The sequence below is a fragment of the Perna viridis genome, chromosome 2 (genome assembly GCF_037379345.1).
Source record: "Perna viridis isolate PV_CMFRI_1.1 ecotype Kerala chromosome 2, ASM3737934v1, whole genome shotgun sequence".
NCBI lineage: Eukaryota > Metazoa > Mollusca > Bivalvia > Mytilida > Mytilidae > Perna > Perna viridis.
This window is the reverse complement of record NC_142446.1, coordinates 47,575,201-47,590,368: the sequence shown is the minus strand read 5'-3', so window position 1 is coordinate 47,590,368 and position 15,168 is coordinate 47,575,201. Positions and strand designations below refer to the sequence as shown.

The 15,168-nt window shown below is 31.9% G+C and overlaps 1 protein-coding gene across 3 annotated transcripts; it reads right to left on the bottom strand.

Annotated features, from left to right (window-relative positions):
- Positions 1 to 3,199: 3,199 nt before the first annotated feature.
- On the bottom strand, positions 3,200 to 12,859 carry LOC148625442 (ras-related protein Rab-1A). Of its 3 annotated transcripts, none has more exons than XM_088568985.1 (7): positions 12,697 to 12,859; positions 8,496 to 8,568; positions 7,646 to 7,693; positions 7,136 to 7,183; positions 6,509 to 6,604; positions 5,864 to 5,995; positions 3,200 to 5,318 (listed from the first exon to the last, which is right to left on the bottom strand). In XM_088568985.1, the coding sequence occupies exons 1-7, from the start codon at positions 12,708 to 12,710 to the stop codon at positions 5,121 to 5,123; spliced, it is 609 nt and encodes a 202-aa protein (XP_088425111.1). In that variant the 5' UTR covers positions 12,711 to 12,859; the 3' UTR covers positions 3,200 to 5,120. The 3 variants fall into 3 exon arrangements, with proteins under 3 accessions (XP_088425111.1, XP_088425110.1, XP_088425109.1); XM_088568984.1 differs by lacking the exon at positions 12,697 to 12,859 and adding an exon at positions 12,275 to 12,383; XM_088568983.1 differs by lacking the exon at positions 12,697 to 12,859 and adding an exon at positions 12,176 to 12,321.
- Positions 12,860 to 15,168: the final 2,309 nt, after the last annotated feature.

The following is a 15,168-nucleotide window of genomic DNA, read 5'->3' as shown; positions in this document are numbered from 1 at the left end:
TTATTATTTATTTTTATTTTTTAATTTTTTTTATCTATTTTTATTTTATTCATTTATTTAAATTTTTTTTTTTTTGATGATCACTTTTTAATCGAATGACAAAAACCTGCTTTGAAAACTTTGTCACATCTTGTCTGAATACAATACTATAGAAATGTACTGCATGGGCATTACGACATAGTTGCAACGGTCGAGGCTCAGACTTAAATCGTGATATTTGACGCAACATATATTTTGGAATAAAGATAAAAATAACCAAAGAACTTTAAAATTTGCATTAAGACATTTGCTCTATAATACTTCTCATTGCAAACATCAATCTTAACCAATGAAAAGGAACACAAAAGCTAATAGAGAGCTTCTCGAAGCATGTTGAACTCAGTTCACTTGGTGAAAGTATTGACACAATATTAGTCTTTGACACACTTGAACATAGGGACTTACTGTTCAATATGGACACAACAATTGGTTAGGAAACAATACAACACAATTTAAAATTCCTTAAAGGTGAAAGAATTTCTGCTTTAGTGGTGCTTATCAAAAACATTTGTCTCCGATTCCTATAACTAATAAAATGTTTCGCAAGGGGGGTGCAGCTTAATACAACCAAAGAGGTCGAAAACTGAACAAATGGGACAATCAAGGAGACTAAACTCAAGCTTGATAACAGCTCTAAATTTGATTGTGATTAAATATATGACAAAAAACATATAAAAAAATCAAGAAGCCAAAATTAATACCAAAATAAACTCATCAAAGTTTTATGAAAATTGCTTGAAAAGTTTTGAAGTTACTGTGCAATAATGGAAAATTATGAATAACGTCCTATCAGAAATTCATTACAAGTTGAGAGGGAGCAAAGGTCAGTATTTATAAACTATTTTCTAATGCTTCATGAAATTGGGTGCAAGAAGAATTGTACTCCGGAAACTGTAAACCTTTTTTATGAACGAAGTAACATTACTCTAAATCTAGAAATTTACAAAAATTGAAAGGGATCTTACATCAATATATATAAACAATTCACCAAAGTTTTATTGGCATTGCTGCAATCTCTTTTGAGGTACGGTACGAAAACAAATTAACACCATTCATGTACAAAAAAAAGACCTTGAATAAAATACTTCGCTGTGCGCAGCTTGATATGACCGCAGAGGTCGAACCCTAAACAATTGGACGAAATATTGACACTCCATTCAAAAAGCTTTAAATTTTGATAACGATTAGACATTTGACAAAGAATAGAAATTTGACCAAGACCAAAGTGGTTATTGTTTCGCCCTCATTCCAAATTGGTTTAAGTTAAGCAATTAAATCATTCCAAACTTCCTGTGAAGATATGACACTTTGTGGTACAATATTCAAATCAATCTATTCCTTTTCACTCAAGTTATCGTCTAGAAATCAGAAAATATACTTGGCTAAAGTCATAGCCCCAACCGTTTATCGAAGTTTCCATTTTAAGGCCATAACCCCCAAAATTAAAATTTGTTTTTGTTTGCAGAAACATGTTTTCCCCGTCCTGCAAACTGTTCTGAGCATTTTTGGTTCAATAGTTTCAGAGAAGTAATGCTGACAAGGTTATTTGTGAGGATTTTTGGCAAATTTCTAATTCAAAGGGACATAACTCCTACAAAAATTTGGGGATCAAAAGTTCCTGGTAATATGCACAATTAAATAGGAGGTTCTTGCTTCATACCACGTTTTGTAAAATTTGGTTCAACAGTTTCAGAGATGAGTTGCGCCGACAAACTTTGCGCGATCTGTGAATGACGGACCGACACCTGTATACCACTATACATCCCGTCTAGACTGACTTGCGTACAAATGCCAGATATATCTCAACTCTGAATGAAAAATGCAGACAGTATTTTTCATGAGGAATCTTACATGATTAAACTTTCAAAATCGGACCCAAAATAAACTAGAAATACTGTGAGCAAGCTCATATAACAAAAATACCATCCCCTTCAAATAGTCTTAAATGTAAAACACTTGTTCAATTCCCCTTTAGCATCATCCAACATTATATTGCTTCATGCACATCATGATACCCAACCTTCCCATAAAATTTCCTCAAAATCCCAGAGTGGTTAAGGAGTTGGGCTCACGAGGTTTTAACATGAACAACCCTTTATTTGGAATATCTCCCTTTAGAGTCCTCGGACAGTAATCATATTTTTTCATGCAAATCTACACGATATCCAACCTTCCTATAAAATTTCATCAAATTCACCCAATGGTTAAGGAGGAGTTGCACTTACAAGAAATGTTGACAGACGGACGGACAGTCGCGGTGATTCCTATATACCCTAAACTTTGTTTGCAGGGGATATTATAAATGCTAAATGTCAGATATGCTTGTTTTTGGACACTTATCCTTAAAAGGTAATGGTCATTACCTCACAAATAAATACCAGCATTCCTTTTGTTATTTGGAACCTTGTTAAAATTTTAATTAAGATCCACCAACTTACATTAAAGTTACTGCAGAAAAACTAAGTTTCTACAGACAATGACAGTGCCATACTACATTTTTGTGGTTGTATGAAAATCTGCAGCCCTTTTCACAAAAAATCATAAGAGTAAAATCAGTTGTAAGTTGTGAAGTCACAATACTTAACTCTATTATGACATCATAACTTACGACTAATTTTACACTTTAATATGATTTTTTGTGAAAAGGACCACTGGATATACAATTCAATTTAGCATATTGAAGAAAATGAAATAAATAAGTTTTATTCGGGTCAGCTAGTATCTTAACTAGAATCAAGAAAATGGTTAGGAATATAACTTCCAAAACCAGTCCCAACCTTCATAATGTGGTATGGACATTGTGATACAATTTAATAACCTTACAGTCATATTCAAGTTATTGTTTGGAACCCAAATGACTAGGTACAAAGAAAACAACATCAATGACAAACATGTCTCCAAAAAAAAGTACAAAACTGTTATAGAAGTAGATAGATGTGTCAAGTATTAGTTGCATTGCGTCAAACTGTACTGTAACTAAAATGAGTAGTACAGGTAGATTACAACTTTTACAGCAGAAGTGTAAATTACGCATTTCTATAAATTTATCAAGGTCCATTGAATACACTGACCAAGATAAAAAAATCCAGTATCTAAACAAACCAATGGCATAAACAAATGTTACAATCTCCAGGTTTACAGGCACAAGTGAACAAGAACAGTATCTGAGAGATTTATTTGTTTGACTGAAAAATATTATGTATCCATAGATGAATCATTTTGTATATATACATCTTCTGATGACATAGGCCTGCTTGTCCGACATACAGTACATTGCTGATATTGCAAACTACCACGCTTATAAATCATTCAGCAAACCAGTCCATCACATTTGTATTCTCCCTACACAGTTAACAGTGAAAGCATTATAATGAGTGCTATTAACTAACAGAAGAACTTCATAGGATTTTTCCCCTACAGATTACAGTTTTGTTTTAATAAATGTAAAATCTGTCTAAAGAACACCCAACAGAACATGATCAAACTCATGGGTAGCTATCAATTAAAAGACTGTGCTTAATTGCATTTTAAAGATGTCAATTTTATTAGAGATATGAATTAAGAATTTAAAAACTACATATATGACTCTTAGATAGACAGCTACTTAATGCCAAATATAACTGTAACATTATCTAAAGTATACTGCAGTTTACAGAAATTTCTTAAGAGAAATTAAAGCACTTTTTAATACTATAAGACAGGGATACTAAATATGAAAATATGTTGGTAAAGAAAATGGAGTTTTATTTAACTTAGCTTAGCTAACTTTCCCCAGCAAAGCATATCAAAATGCTCATCAAGTACACCATACATGTTCATATCGTGGAAGCCAAATCATCTGTACATTCTACACAGGATGAGACCATTCAAACAACGAAGACAAAATAAATATTTTTTTTTGAAAATTAGAAAAAAAATTGTTTACACACTTCACAAGAAAATGTCTAGATATTCCCTAAATGATTACTTCAGTTTTTTTTTTATTAATTTGTATCATGTTACTTTACTATAATCATCTGTATTAATTGGTTTATAAATCATTTATAGAATATCAAAAAAAAAAAGGCCATATACATAAAATATAGAATACCACATATGATCACTATGTTAAATAGTATAATGCAGATTAAATCGACTTAAAAACAACAAGAAATAGTCTGACAAGAACCTTGTAACATCACTCACTTACAAGACTTCAGTGTCGTTGGGTAACGTATAATCATTTGGAATGGAAAAACAAGAACAATTTTGACTAGAGGAAAAAAACCTGTTATTAGCCAAATACCAAAGTAACCATTAGTTATCAAGTCAATGCAAAAAGCAACACATAACACAAACATTCAATCTCTCTTTCACTTATTTACATATATTTATACAATAATAAGCAAAAAACATAAATAACAATTTATAATTTATAGTTGTGAATAAAATCATGATGTGTTATCAACAAATGTATGTTGAGGATCTTCTGACAATGTATCACTGAAAATGAATGTTTAACCCATTAATCTCCCCTTCTTAAATACAGATATGGATTGGCTTGTATATTTTGACAATAAAAAGATTCATACATCAATCAATATTATTTATCTATTTCAGAACACAAGCTATCAATTTCACCTTTTCAAGAGAAAAAATAAAACAACATGAAATTGATAGACAATATAATCAACTGGAAAAATCAAGGTTAGAACAACCAGCTGTTTTTATCAAATGAATTTTAACCCAGAATTTCCACAAATTTAATTGATGTGGGAAACTTCTTTCCAATACATCAATATCTAAAGCTATAACGTGAATGGTTATCAAGTAAATTTGAATTATTACAAATATTCAACACAGTAATTTCAATCTGAACATTTCTTTTCCAATCTTTACAGAAAGCACTTTCTTAGTACAAAACCCTCAAAATATGCAATTTTACCCCTAAGCTTTTACATCTAGATAGTCAGTCAAAATTTGAATATCATTTTGGTCAAATCACAGCATTTCAAGTTTTGACTGTGTGTAATGTCAAAAGGGGCATAACTCTGTTTTCCCATTGGTCTCTGTTCTCAAAATGTCACTGAATAATGTCTATATTAACAACATCCTCCACCACCTTGTTTCACTGGGGTGCTGGCATTTATTTTTACATTTGGTTTACTATCTGTTGAGGCTGTGACAGGGCCCATTCTATTTTTAATTTCGGCAGCCATCGTCATAAATGCTTGTTCAACGTTAGTAGCATTTTTTGCACTCGTTTCTAGGAAGGGTATACCTAAAGAATCTGCATATTCCTGTAAACAAGAAAATTTATGAACTTTGAAGTCACTGCAGCCTTAATAACTTTTATTACCTTTCACATGGCCATTGGAGACCAAGATAACAATTGTCAATTGTGCTCTAAATTGATTATAGTTTTGAACAACTTTATACCAAAGTTGAGTACATTTACAATGAAAACCTGTCTTATCTGAATCTGTTCAGGACGAAAAATTTTGTTCCGATTATGCAAATTTTACTGGTTTCTGAAGGGTTTGGCTTAAGAAATGTTTCAATGTAAATGTGTTTATAAAATAGAAGTAAGTATTTGATAAATAAACACAAACATTTTCTGAACATATTTTGATTTATTTGACTTATCTGTTAAGTTGAAAATTAATTTAATTAAACTGCAGTTGTTTATTAACACTGTTTGCTTCAGATTTTAATAGGTTCTAACTATAATTCATCAATATGTTTGGAATACTTAAGAAGAAAATAAGATGAATGTTCATTGTAAATTGATGAAATTGATAAAATACTGGTTAGAAAACACAATATGTTTTGTGATTTGCCTTACCTTGGCTGTCGTGTAATCTACTACTTTCTTCATTTCCAAGTCAGATTTATTTCCTACTAGTAATTTATTTACATTTTCACTAGCATATCTGTCGATTTCTTGTAACCACTGTTTAACATTGTTGAAAGATTCCTGTTGAAGAAAAAAGACAATACGACCAAAATAATTTTTTTTTAAAATCATGGTTTTGGTAATCCACCACATCCTGATTTTTCCATATCTATTTGGAAAACAGACATCACTACTCACATTGGTATAAAAAAGTTTGCTAACAAGATATAGTGTTTTTACTGTTATGTCACTAAATGCATGGCATTTACAATTAAAGTAATAATATATTTTCTGTCAATGTCACATGATAACTCTAATTGACCTTCATTTTAGTTTGAAAGCTCCAGAAAAGCATTAAAAATTTAATAAGACAATATTAGAGGTAAACTTTTATTATGGCTATATAATAAAGAACAACGAACTAGATATATGCTTCAGAGTAAACAGAAATTTAATATGACAAATACAGAAGGACATTTTCAACTGAACAATATTGAAGTATAATGTGGCTTAAGCAATGACATTACTACTAACTGATACCTTCTTTTATAAAGCTATATAACCTATCATCATAGTATGCATGAAGTGACTTACTTGATCTGTTACATCATATACAACAATAATGCCATGTGCACCTCTGTAATAACTTGATGTTATAGTTCTAAATCTCTCCTGACCAGCTGTATCCCACTGTCAATGAAAAGTACACATATAAAGGGTTAATCAAAGACTTAAGGACAGGCACTCAAAACCTATGATTCCTGAACTTTCACATGCCACTGAACAAATCATACGAGACAACCCAAACCGAAAGGACTTTACAACAGTTAAAAACAATATCAAAAGTTACAAACAAGGCATTAAAATTTTGAATTACACAACGGGGAAGACAAAATGTTCAATATGGCCTACATGAAGAACTACATTTAAGATTTTGCTGAAAACTGAATATAACCTTTAATTCATGGTACTTAAAAACTGTGCAGTTAAAAAAAATTATTGATCTGCTCTCAAGTTATCATCTGGAAACCTTAGGAAGGTTTCACATATTTTGCCACTTCATGTGGCCGGGTATAGAAATTAATAAAAAAAAAAGATGGGAGTGAAAATTGTGTTTGTAAAACATTTACATCATAGTCCACGTACAATGTAAATGCTTAGTACAAATTTTACTATAAAACACTGAATGGTACAAAATTAACCAACTACACAGCAACTTACAATTTGTAACTTTATGGTTTTTCCATCTAATTCTATTGTTCTAATTTTCTGAAATGAGAAAGAAAAACAAGTTTTTAATGTACCACTGTCTAAACTTTTCAATTCAATAATACAAAATAAGTACAACAAAATCTATTTTTGGTCAATTATATAAATGCCCAAGGTTTTCTGAAAACCTTAAAGAGTTTTATTCTTATTGATTACAGTGTAACTAGTCCAATATATCATATTGACCTAAGCCAATATAAATAAAAGCTGTATTTTCTATACTTTGCATCGTATTGGCAGTTTTGATCATATACATGTAAAGGCTAAAATTCGGACATTAGTCAATAAAATTCAATATTAAATATTACTGCACTTTATCACCCTTGTCTCAGCTGTAGGTACAAATCATACTTAGATAATGGCTACCAAAGATTTTAGAGGTAAAGAAAGAATAGATATCGTATCAGAACAATCACCAAAAAAAAAAACATTCTAAGGTTCTCATAGACTAAATATACTTACAAAATCTACACCTATGGTACTTATATAACTTTCTGTGTATGTGTCATCCTGAAAAGAATAAAAACAAAAGAACTGAATTGCAGTACTTAAATATCAATAAGTTATAATACATTTTAGAATGCGATACAGAAAATATTTCACTCATTCATGTTGTGCTAGAAACCTGTATTGGTTGAGCCGAACATGTGTCCATTACAATACAGGTTTTCAGTACATGGATTAGTACAATATTTATTAACAGTTATTAAAGTATTATGCACCATTTTGTATGACCCACTTTTCAAGTGTGCAAAAAATATTAATATGTAAGAATTACTAGATGTAACTTCCAGCTGTACAATACAAAAAGGCACATGATGGTCATGTTACCCAAATAAATCTTTTCATTAATTTAACTAAGAAATATAAGATGTATAGTAAATTCATTTCTTGTGTCTTAACAGTTAAGCCACAATGCATATTCCATTAGTTATAAGATTAACATATATGTATGATAATTATTTATGTCATCACAACGTTGAAGCCAGCCTGTTTTTTTTACTAATGATGTGGGGATCCTTAATAACAGTTTGATTTGATCATTCCTACAAGAGCCCTACCAAACTACATGTAGTTCTGATGACAAACATAAAATAATATAAGGTTTAGTATCTGTTTATATCTGAACAGCTCTGGTCATAAATGTACATTTGTGAATACACAAAATGTACCTTACTTTAAGGATCTGGGTATTTCTTTAACATTCAAGGAAACTGGCAAAAAATGTCAATGATAGCGGAAGAAACAATTTGAAAAAAACTGATTTGATTTCTATTTAACCATGATCTAATTAAACATGTTCTGTACTTACTGCAAATCGAAGTAATAAACAGGATTTCCCAACACCTGAGTCTCCAATCAATAATAATTTGAACAGGTAGTCACTAAAAAAAAAAAAAAATTACAAATTACTCCTATAATTTCAAATCATTGCTACAATTACAGGTAATCTTATAAACATTATTTCCTGGAAAAATTTATGTCTAGAGGAAGAAATGAGCAAAAACTTCTCAATTGTCTTTGACAGAGAGGAAGTTTTAGTAATACATGTACATGTAGGTTACATAGACAAAATGTCAATATTGTTATTTTTCAAATCGAATTTACTAAAACTCCTAATTGTCATTGATATGCTGCATATCTCTGTGAACAATGATTAAGTATGGCTACATGTCATTCTATAAAAATGAGGATTGCCTATGATCAAGTACTTACTTTCACAAGGCAATAGGTCAACTGAGAAAGGTTTTATAATACAATATGGGTGTCATGCATATATTAATGCAGTAAACCTTATTCAGATTGCAAAATAAGATGCAACAGTGTGCATTCGCACATTGTCCCACCTTCAATTTCAAAAGTTGGTAGGTATGTAATAAGAAAAGAAAAAATGAAGGAAGATATTTCTGACCTAATGTAAACATAAATCTTAAAAAAACTAAGATCAATGTCCCTTTTTGGTTAAAAAAAACACGCCACACGTTTAAGTGCCCTCTTCCCTACACCCCTCTATTTTCAAATCCTTGTTAGAACACTGATTTTGTACATCCAATGAGTAGGAGATATCATGTAGATTGATTGATTGTTGGGGTTGAATGCCCGAGCAGTAGAAATACATGTATTACTTTGTATTTTTATCAAGTAATAATGCAATCTATGATATTTTAATATAGCACTTTTAAATTGATAATTACTATTAATAATTATAAATAAAACATTTTGAAAGTATTGATTGTTGTAATTTGATTCGAGTGACGGACTTGTAAAAACAGTCTAGTGACACTTTTAGTTTCTGATAGTTTTATTAATAGAACAGCTTTTCTAGAAATAAAACAAACTAATTACAAGTCCCAAGACATCTGTATATTGTATACATAAGAATTGTAAAGTAGAAGCCCTTTATCAGGACTGTGAACATTATCAGTAATACAAATGCAATAATATAAGTTACAATACGTTGTCGAAACGAGGGATAAGAGTAAATGTGTGATTTGGCAAGTTCTCATTAGTTTACACTCGTCAATTTGGCGACCGTCATTTGATACGTGAGTTCCAAGAAAAGTTAACCAGCCAACAGGTTATTTAGTTAAAAATCCCTTAACATCATACATTAAAACTATGTTCACTACATTTTAAGAAGTTTAGCTGAAATATGTCGTGAATTTTGCACAATTTTATTGACTTGCAAAGCATTGTTTATGATCTGCCATTTTTAATTTCCAGTAAACGGGATGTGCCAAAACCTACACAACCGTCCCAATCTCATGTTAGTAGTCAAACAAAATTATCTTGGTAATTTATGAAATGTTACCTTGCAAATTAGTTGTTAATTGTCAAAATAAAAATGAACAAGCAGCAAATGATAAACATTTTCTTGTTCCATAATGATGAATCTGTTGAAATACAATTTTATTTTTAAAATATGAATTCAGAAATGGACTACTTGAAAAACTTCAATGGGAGGGAATATTCGAAAATGGAAAAGCTTTTGATAAATTTAGAAACAAAAGAAAAGATGGCTGAAGAAAGAAAAAGAAGGACAGAAGATAGTCAAATCCAAGAGAAAACAGATGATAGTACAGAAAAAAAACAAACAAACAAAATTTGGCTAGTTGAATTTCTATTTGGCTAGAAAGATCGATATTCCACTAACCAGAATGGCAAGTTGGGGAAAAAAAATGGTTTCCCACACTGTATCAATGAGTGTCTTTTTTATGATTTTCACGTGCTAATCGTCTCAAACGCTGTTTTATTGGGCCAACAGCTTGGATTAAAGCTGGACAAATCAAGTATTGAGTCGCATTACTAGTATAGATATTGGTGATTGGATTAAGAATTTTCACAAATACCCCCAACTCCCCTGTTGTGATTTTCTGGGGTCCCCAATGAATTTTGAAGGTCAGTGACCTGGGAGCTCGGGCACGAACGTCCATATTGTCAGGGGAGATCAACGAGATGACCTTCACTGTGCTGGTACATGTAGGATTTCACACTCAGGTCAGTGACTCTCCATACACAATTAACAACCAGAATATACGATGTCCCTGATGGGTGGGTATAACACTCACATTTAACCATGAAAAAATCCTACTGACAATGTGTTCACAGACTAACAGATTTAAAATTCTGACTTCAGTGCTCAAGAAACTAAAGTCGCCGAGTGTAGTGTATATATGACATATATGTATCTCCTAAATTCTCATTTCTTTTTTTTTCACAAATGTCCCTGATGGGTGGGTGTAACACTCACATTTCACCATGAAAAAATCCTACTGACAATGTGTTTTACAGACTAACATAGATTTAAAATTCTGACTTCAGTGCTCAAGAAACAGAAGTCACTGAGTGTAGTGTATATACGACATGTATCTCCTAAATTCTCATTTCTTTTTTTTCACAAAAGTTTGAAAGAAACATGATATAATGACAAGTATGATTTGTCAGAACAAAACTGAAAAGAAGATTAAAAAAATCTAACAGCTAGTTGAAATAGACCCGTCCCAATTTCAATACAAATTTAGGTAGGCTAGTGAGTAATTTAAATAGCTCTTTAGGTAGAAATATACTCTACATTATTACCTATGTGTTATATTTGTCTACCACAGAACACCTGATCTTTTGGACAGTCTTTATGGTTTGAATAGCTGTCAATTATGATGGTGGATGGCAATTTAATGGTTAAGGTCATCATAACTGACAGTTATTCAAAAGATCATGCAAGTGTTCTGTGGTAGTTAATGTGAAGCATACTATATAAGCACACATATATACATGTACATTTGTATACTGTTTTGTAGTATAAAAATTCTACCAACTATATTTTGAAAACATCATATACTACTAGACAGATATTTAAGAAATATTTGGGAAGCACATTTAACTAAAAAACAAATATTAACATAAAAAAATGTGAAAAGGGGCACATTGGTGGTAAATGTTTGAATAAATGAAACAGCAATTTTTTGTAACAAAAAATCCAAAATCATCAATATTGTAGGTGGCCTCACTGGTATTTTGTATTGTATTGTTGGGTCAAATACCACAATTACCATGGTACGGTATATATAGGTGCACTCAAACTGCATATTATCAATTTCTGCACGATATACAATGTACAAAAATGTACATTTCTACAGCTCCGAAAAATTATATCAATTCATCATTTGGGGAGATGAATATGAATAGATGACATACTTGGTTTTTTCACAAAACTGTTTCAAAGTTTTTTGACAAACCCAGATAATGCAAATGACCCCTTCTACAAGTGGGAAAATACTCCATGAAACTTGTTTCAATGTTCCCGATGTTTACTGCTGCATAGTAGACAAGGAAGTGGAAACTCGCAAAAACAGTAAAATCATAGTCTGTAATAGCAAAAAAAAAAAGGAAAGAGATACATATACCAGTTCCGCCCTTTGGGGGCTATACTTCAAATTAATTTTTCAGAGAATATCAAAAGTGCATGTTCTGCATTAAGACATTTGTACATACATTTCACAGTAACAATATCCTGAACCATCCCATTCAAGTGAAGGTATTGCTCCCATAGTTTTAAAAAAAGGTTCGTGTAGTAAATAGTATAAATTTTACCCTTCTAAAGCTCCCATGATATCACTTTTAACTCAGATAATTAGAATGAAAATCCTTCAATTTTCTTACTTTTTATACTAGCTGTATATGTGCCAATACATTTGTGGAAGGAATGACATGGCAATGTCAACATCATGAGTAAATTTCTATAAATACACAACGAGTTCGCTTACCATTCCCCAAATTTCGCTCTATCATCTGATCAATGAAACATGTATACCAGTACCTTAACAGGACGTGGTGAATAAAATGAATTCCTGGTCAGCGGTAAATGAACACAAAAGGAATAAGCAGTTCTCCACCTCGGGCAAGAGGGGCGCGTAAGTGGATCAGCTGTGGTTTGTTTAGAAATGACACGAACTGTCTCGTTGATGACGTATGACAGTATTTATCAATATCGAAGGGAAACTGGCTATACTTACTATTCGGGGTTCATTGTGCTCTTATGATGGTACCCAAACTTTGGTTAAATTATATTTTTTCAGTCAAATATTGTATTATTTGATCGTAATGACAATAAAATGGGTTTATCTCGTAAACCTTGAAACAAGATGGCTTCCTTCTTCCGTTTTGCGACTGCTCAGTGAAGGGGGTGGTCATAGTTTGCATATGACGTCATTACCCAACGTGGCATCACGAGATCCATAATTCCGGTTCAGTAAGACAATTTAGGGACGAAAATGTAACATGCCAAAATCAGCTGATTTGTCTTGGGCAAAAACTGATTGAGTAGTCATAAAATTTGTTAGCAACCGCGAACAAATTTAAGTTACAGTAAAGGAGTAGTGCATGCAATTAGAAAAAAAAAACAGTCGCAGGGCCGTAACTACCACTGAGGCGACAGAGGCAACTGCCTTCCTAGAATTTCGAAAACATTAAAAGAATATTTTCTAATTAGAATTACTCGAATGAGCTGGAATGTTTATTTATAATAAATATAACACAAGTTTTTCGAACATGAAATACCGCGATGCTTATTATGTTTCTCATTACGAATTCATGGTCGACAAAAACAGGTATTTCACCATAAATCACATTTTTCCAGGGAAAAATCACAATTTTGATGCCACTAAAAGAGAGCATATATATATTTTGCAGGTAAGTAATCCACATTCCAAATACATATCCATAATCACAAATATGACTTATCATTACGCTTTTACATCGAATTTCAACATCCTCTGAAAAAATGGAACATACAATTAATTCAGATGGATCGCAAACTAAGGGGACATCACTTGATTTTGAGGTGGAGAGTTAGGAAGATATTCTCGGACCAATCCCATTTCTATTCTCGCTACGACCAAGATCAAAATATTTTAAATTACCAATCTTCACAAAGGTTCAATTTCATGTCATTACACGAAAAAAATTCGGGCGGGTTGGGGGGCTTTCCCCTCGAATCCTCCTTCTTGCATTGATGGTCTCATTCAGCAGCCCCAAACCCCTGCCTCCTCTAAATTTATTGCTATTAGCTCTTGGCTCATAGACGTAATTGTTTCATAAAAAGAAACTAACATAGACCCGTAATTCTCATCTCTTTAATTATAGATTTCTGAAACTAATAAGTCAAAGGAGAAAATTCAGTAAGAAGCTATTTTGGCCTCATAATTTGTGCATTTTTCAAAATTTGATTAAAGCTGATTTCTTGGTAGTAGTAGTAGTAGTAGTAGTAGTATAGTAATTTAGTCGAAAACACTGAATACAAGTTGTTTTGATGAGATTTGCGGCGTTATTCCAGAAATAATAGTGTGTATTTATGTAACTTTTACAAAAACCTCAAAATTTTAACTTTACCGGAATTTTTAAGATTGGTTTTGTGTGGAACGGAAGTGGTCACACATTTGTTCACTCAAGATATTTTCACATGAGTTGTAACTGACAATTATGCACAAAATATATGAAGCATGTGGCCATAGTTAAAAGATGAAAAACTGCACAAAACCTAGTGTTTCCAGCCTTTTTTACGGATATTTCCAATTTCAGCAAAGTTTGAAGGGCATATATGACCGTATATGTTCAAATTATTAACATAAACAAATCGAACCAACTATAAAACACTTTTAAGAGTTGGAGAAACATCATTAATATTTCTTCAGGTAGACTTTGATTTTAAGACCAAATTTTGCCCTTACCGGACCAACTTCTTTAAATCGTGACAGGTCTGTATATTTGGTCATGCTCTTTATCAATGAATCATTCATTCATGTCTTTAATTCCTCAATATTGAGACTGCAATGAACATAAAACGAAATCAGCATATTAACACAATGAAAGTCAGATATATATGGAGTTGGCATTGCTTATAAAAGCGAGCACAGCATTATTCGGTTTCACTGTAAATGACAAATAGTTGTAGGTACATGCATGAGCAGTACTTAATCAGCAGAGACCATTGACTATTCATATCTATTTGATATTAAATTTTCATTGAATTAATATGAGGAAAAAAACGCTCCAGAAGAAACATAATTATGAATTCAAAATGCTAAGTCTTTTCATAATTTTTGTCAGCCCTGTTATTACAAATTTCCAAAATGGTAAAATTTGTTATGATATACTATTTTTATTGTCCTTATGCATTTCCTATAGTCATTGTCTGAAATATGTATGGGCCGAAATGTCCAGCTATGGTAAGGAAATTGTGGTTTGTCATGGTCCAAAATGTCTTTGGGCCGAATTGTCCGATATTGATATTTTCGTAATGCTTCGAGCAGTCTTATCTCATTATTGGCATGATTTCGGGTCAAAATTTAGTTGGTGTGCGTTTTGTCACCGTTGTCATCCTGTTTGTCACCGTATCACCGCGTAACCGCAGTATTTTATAAAATTTTATAAAACTCTGTTTGACCCCTCTGTCCCCGCTCCAGTGTTGAGATTCCATATAAATTCTG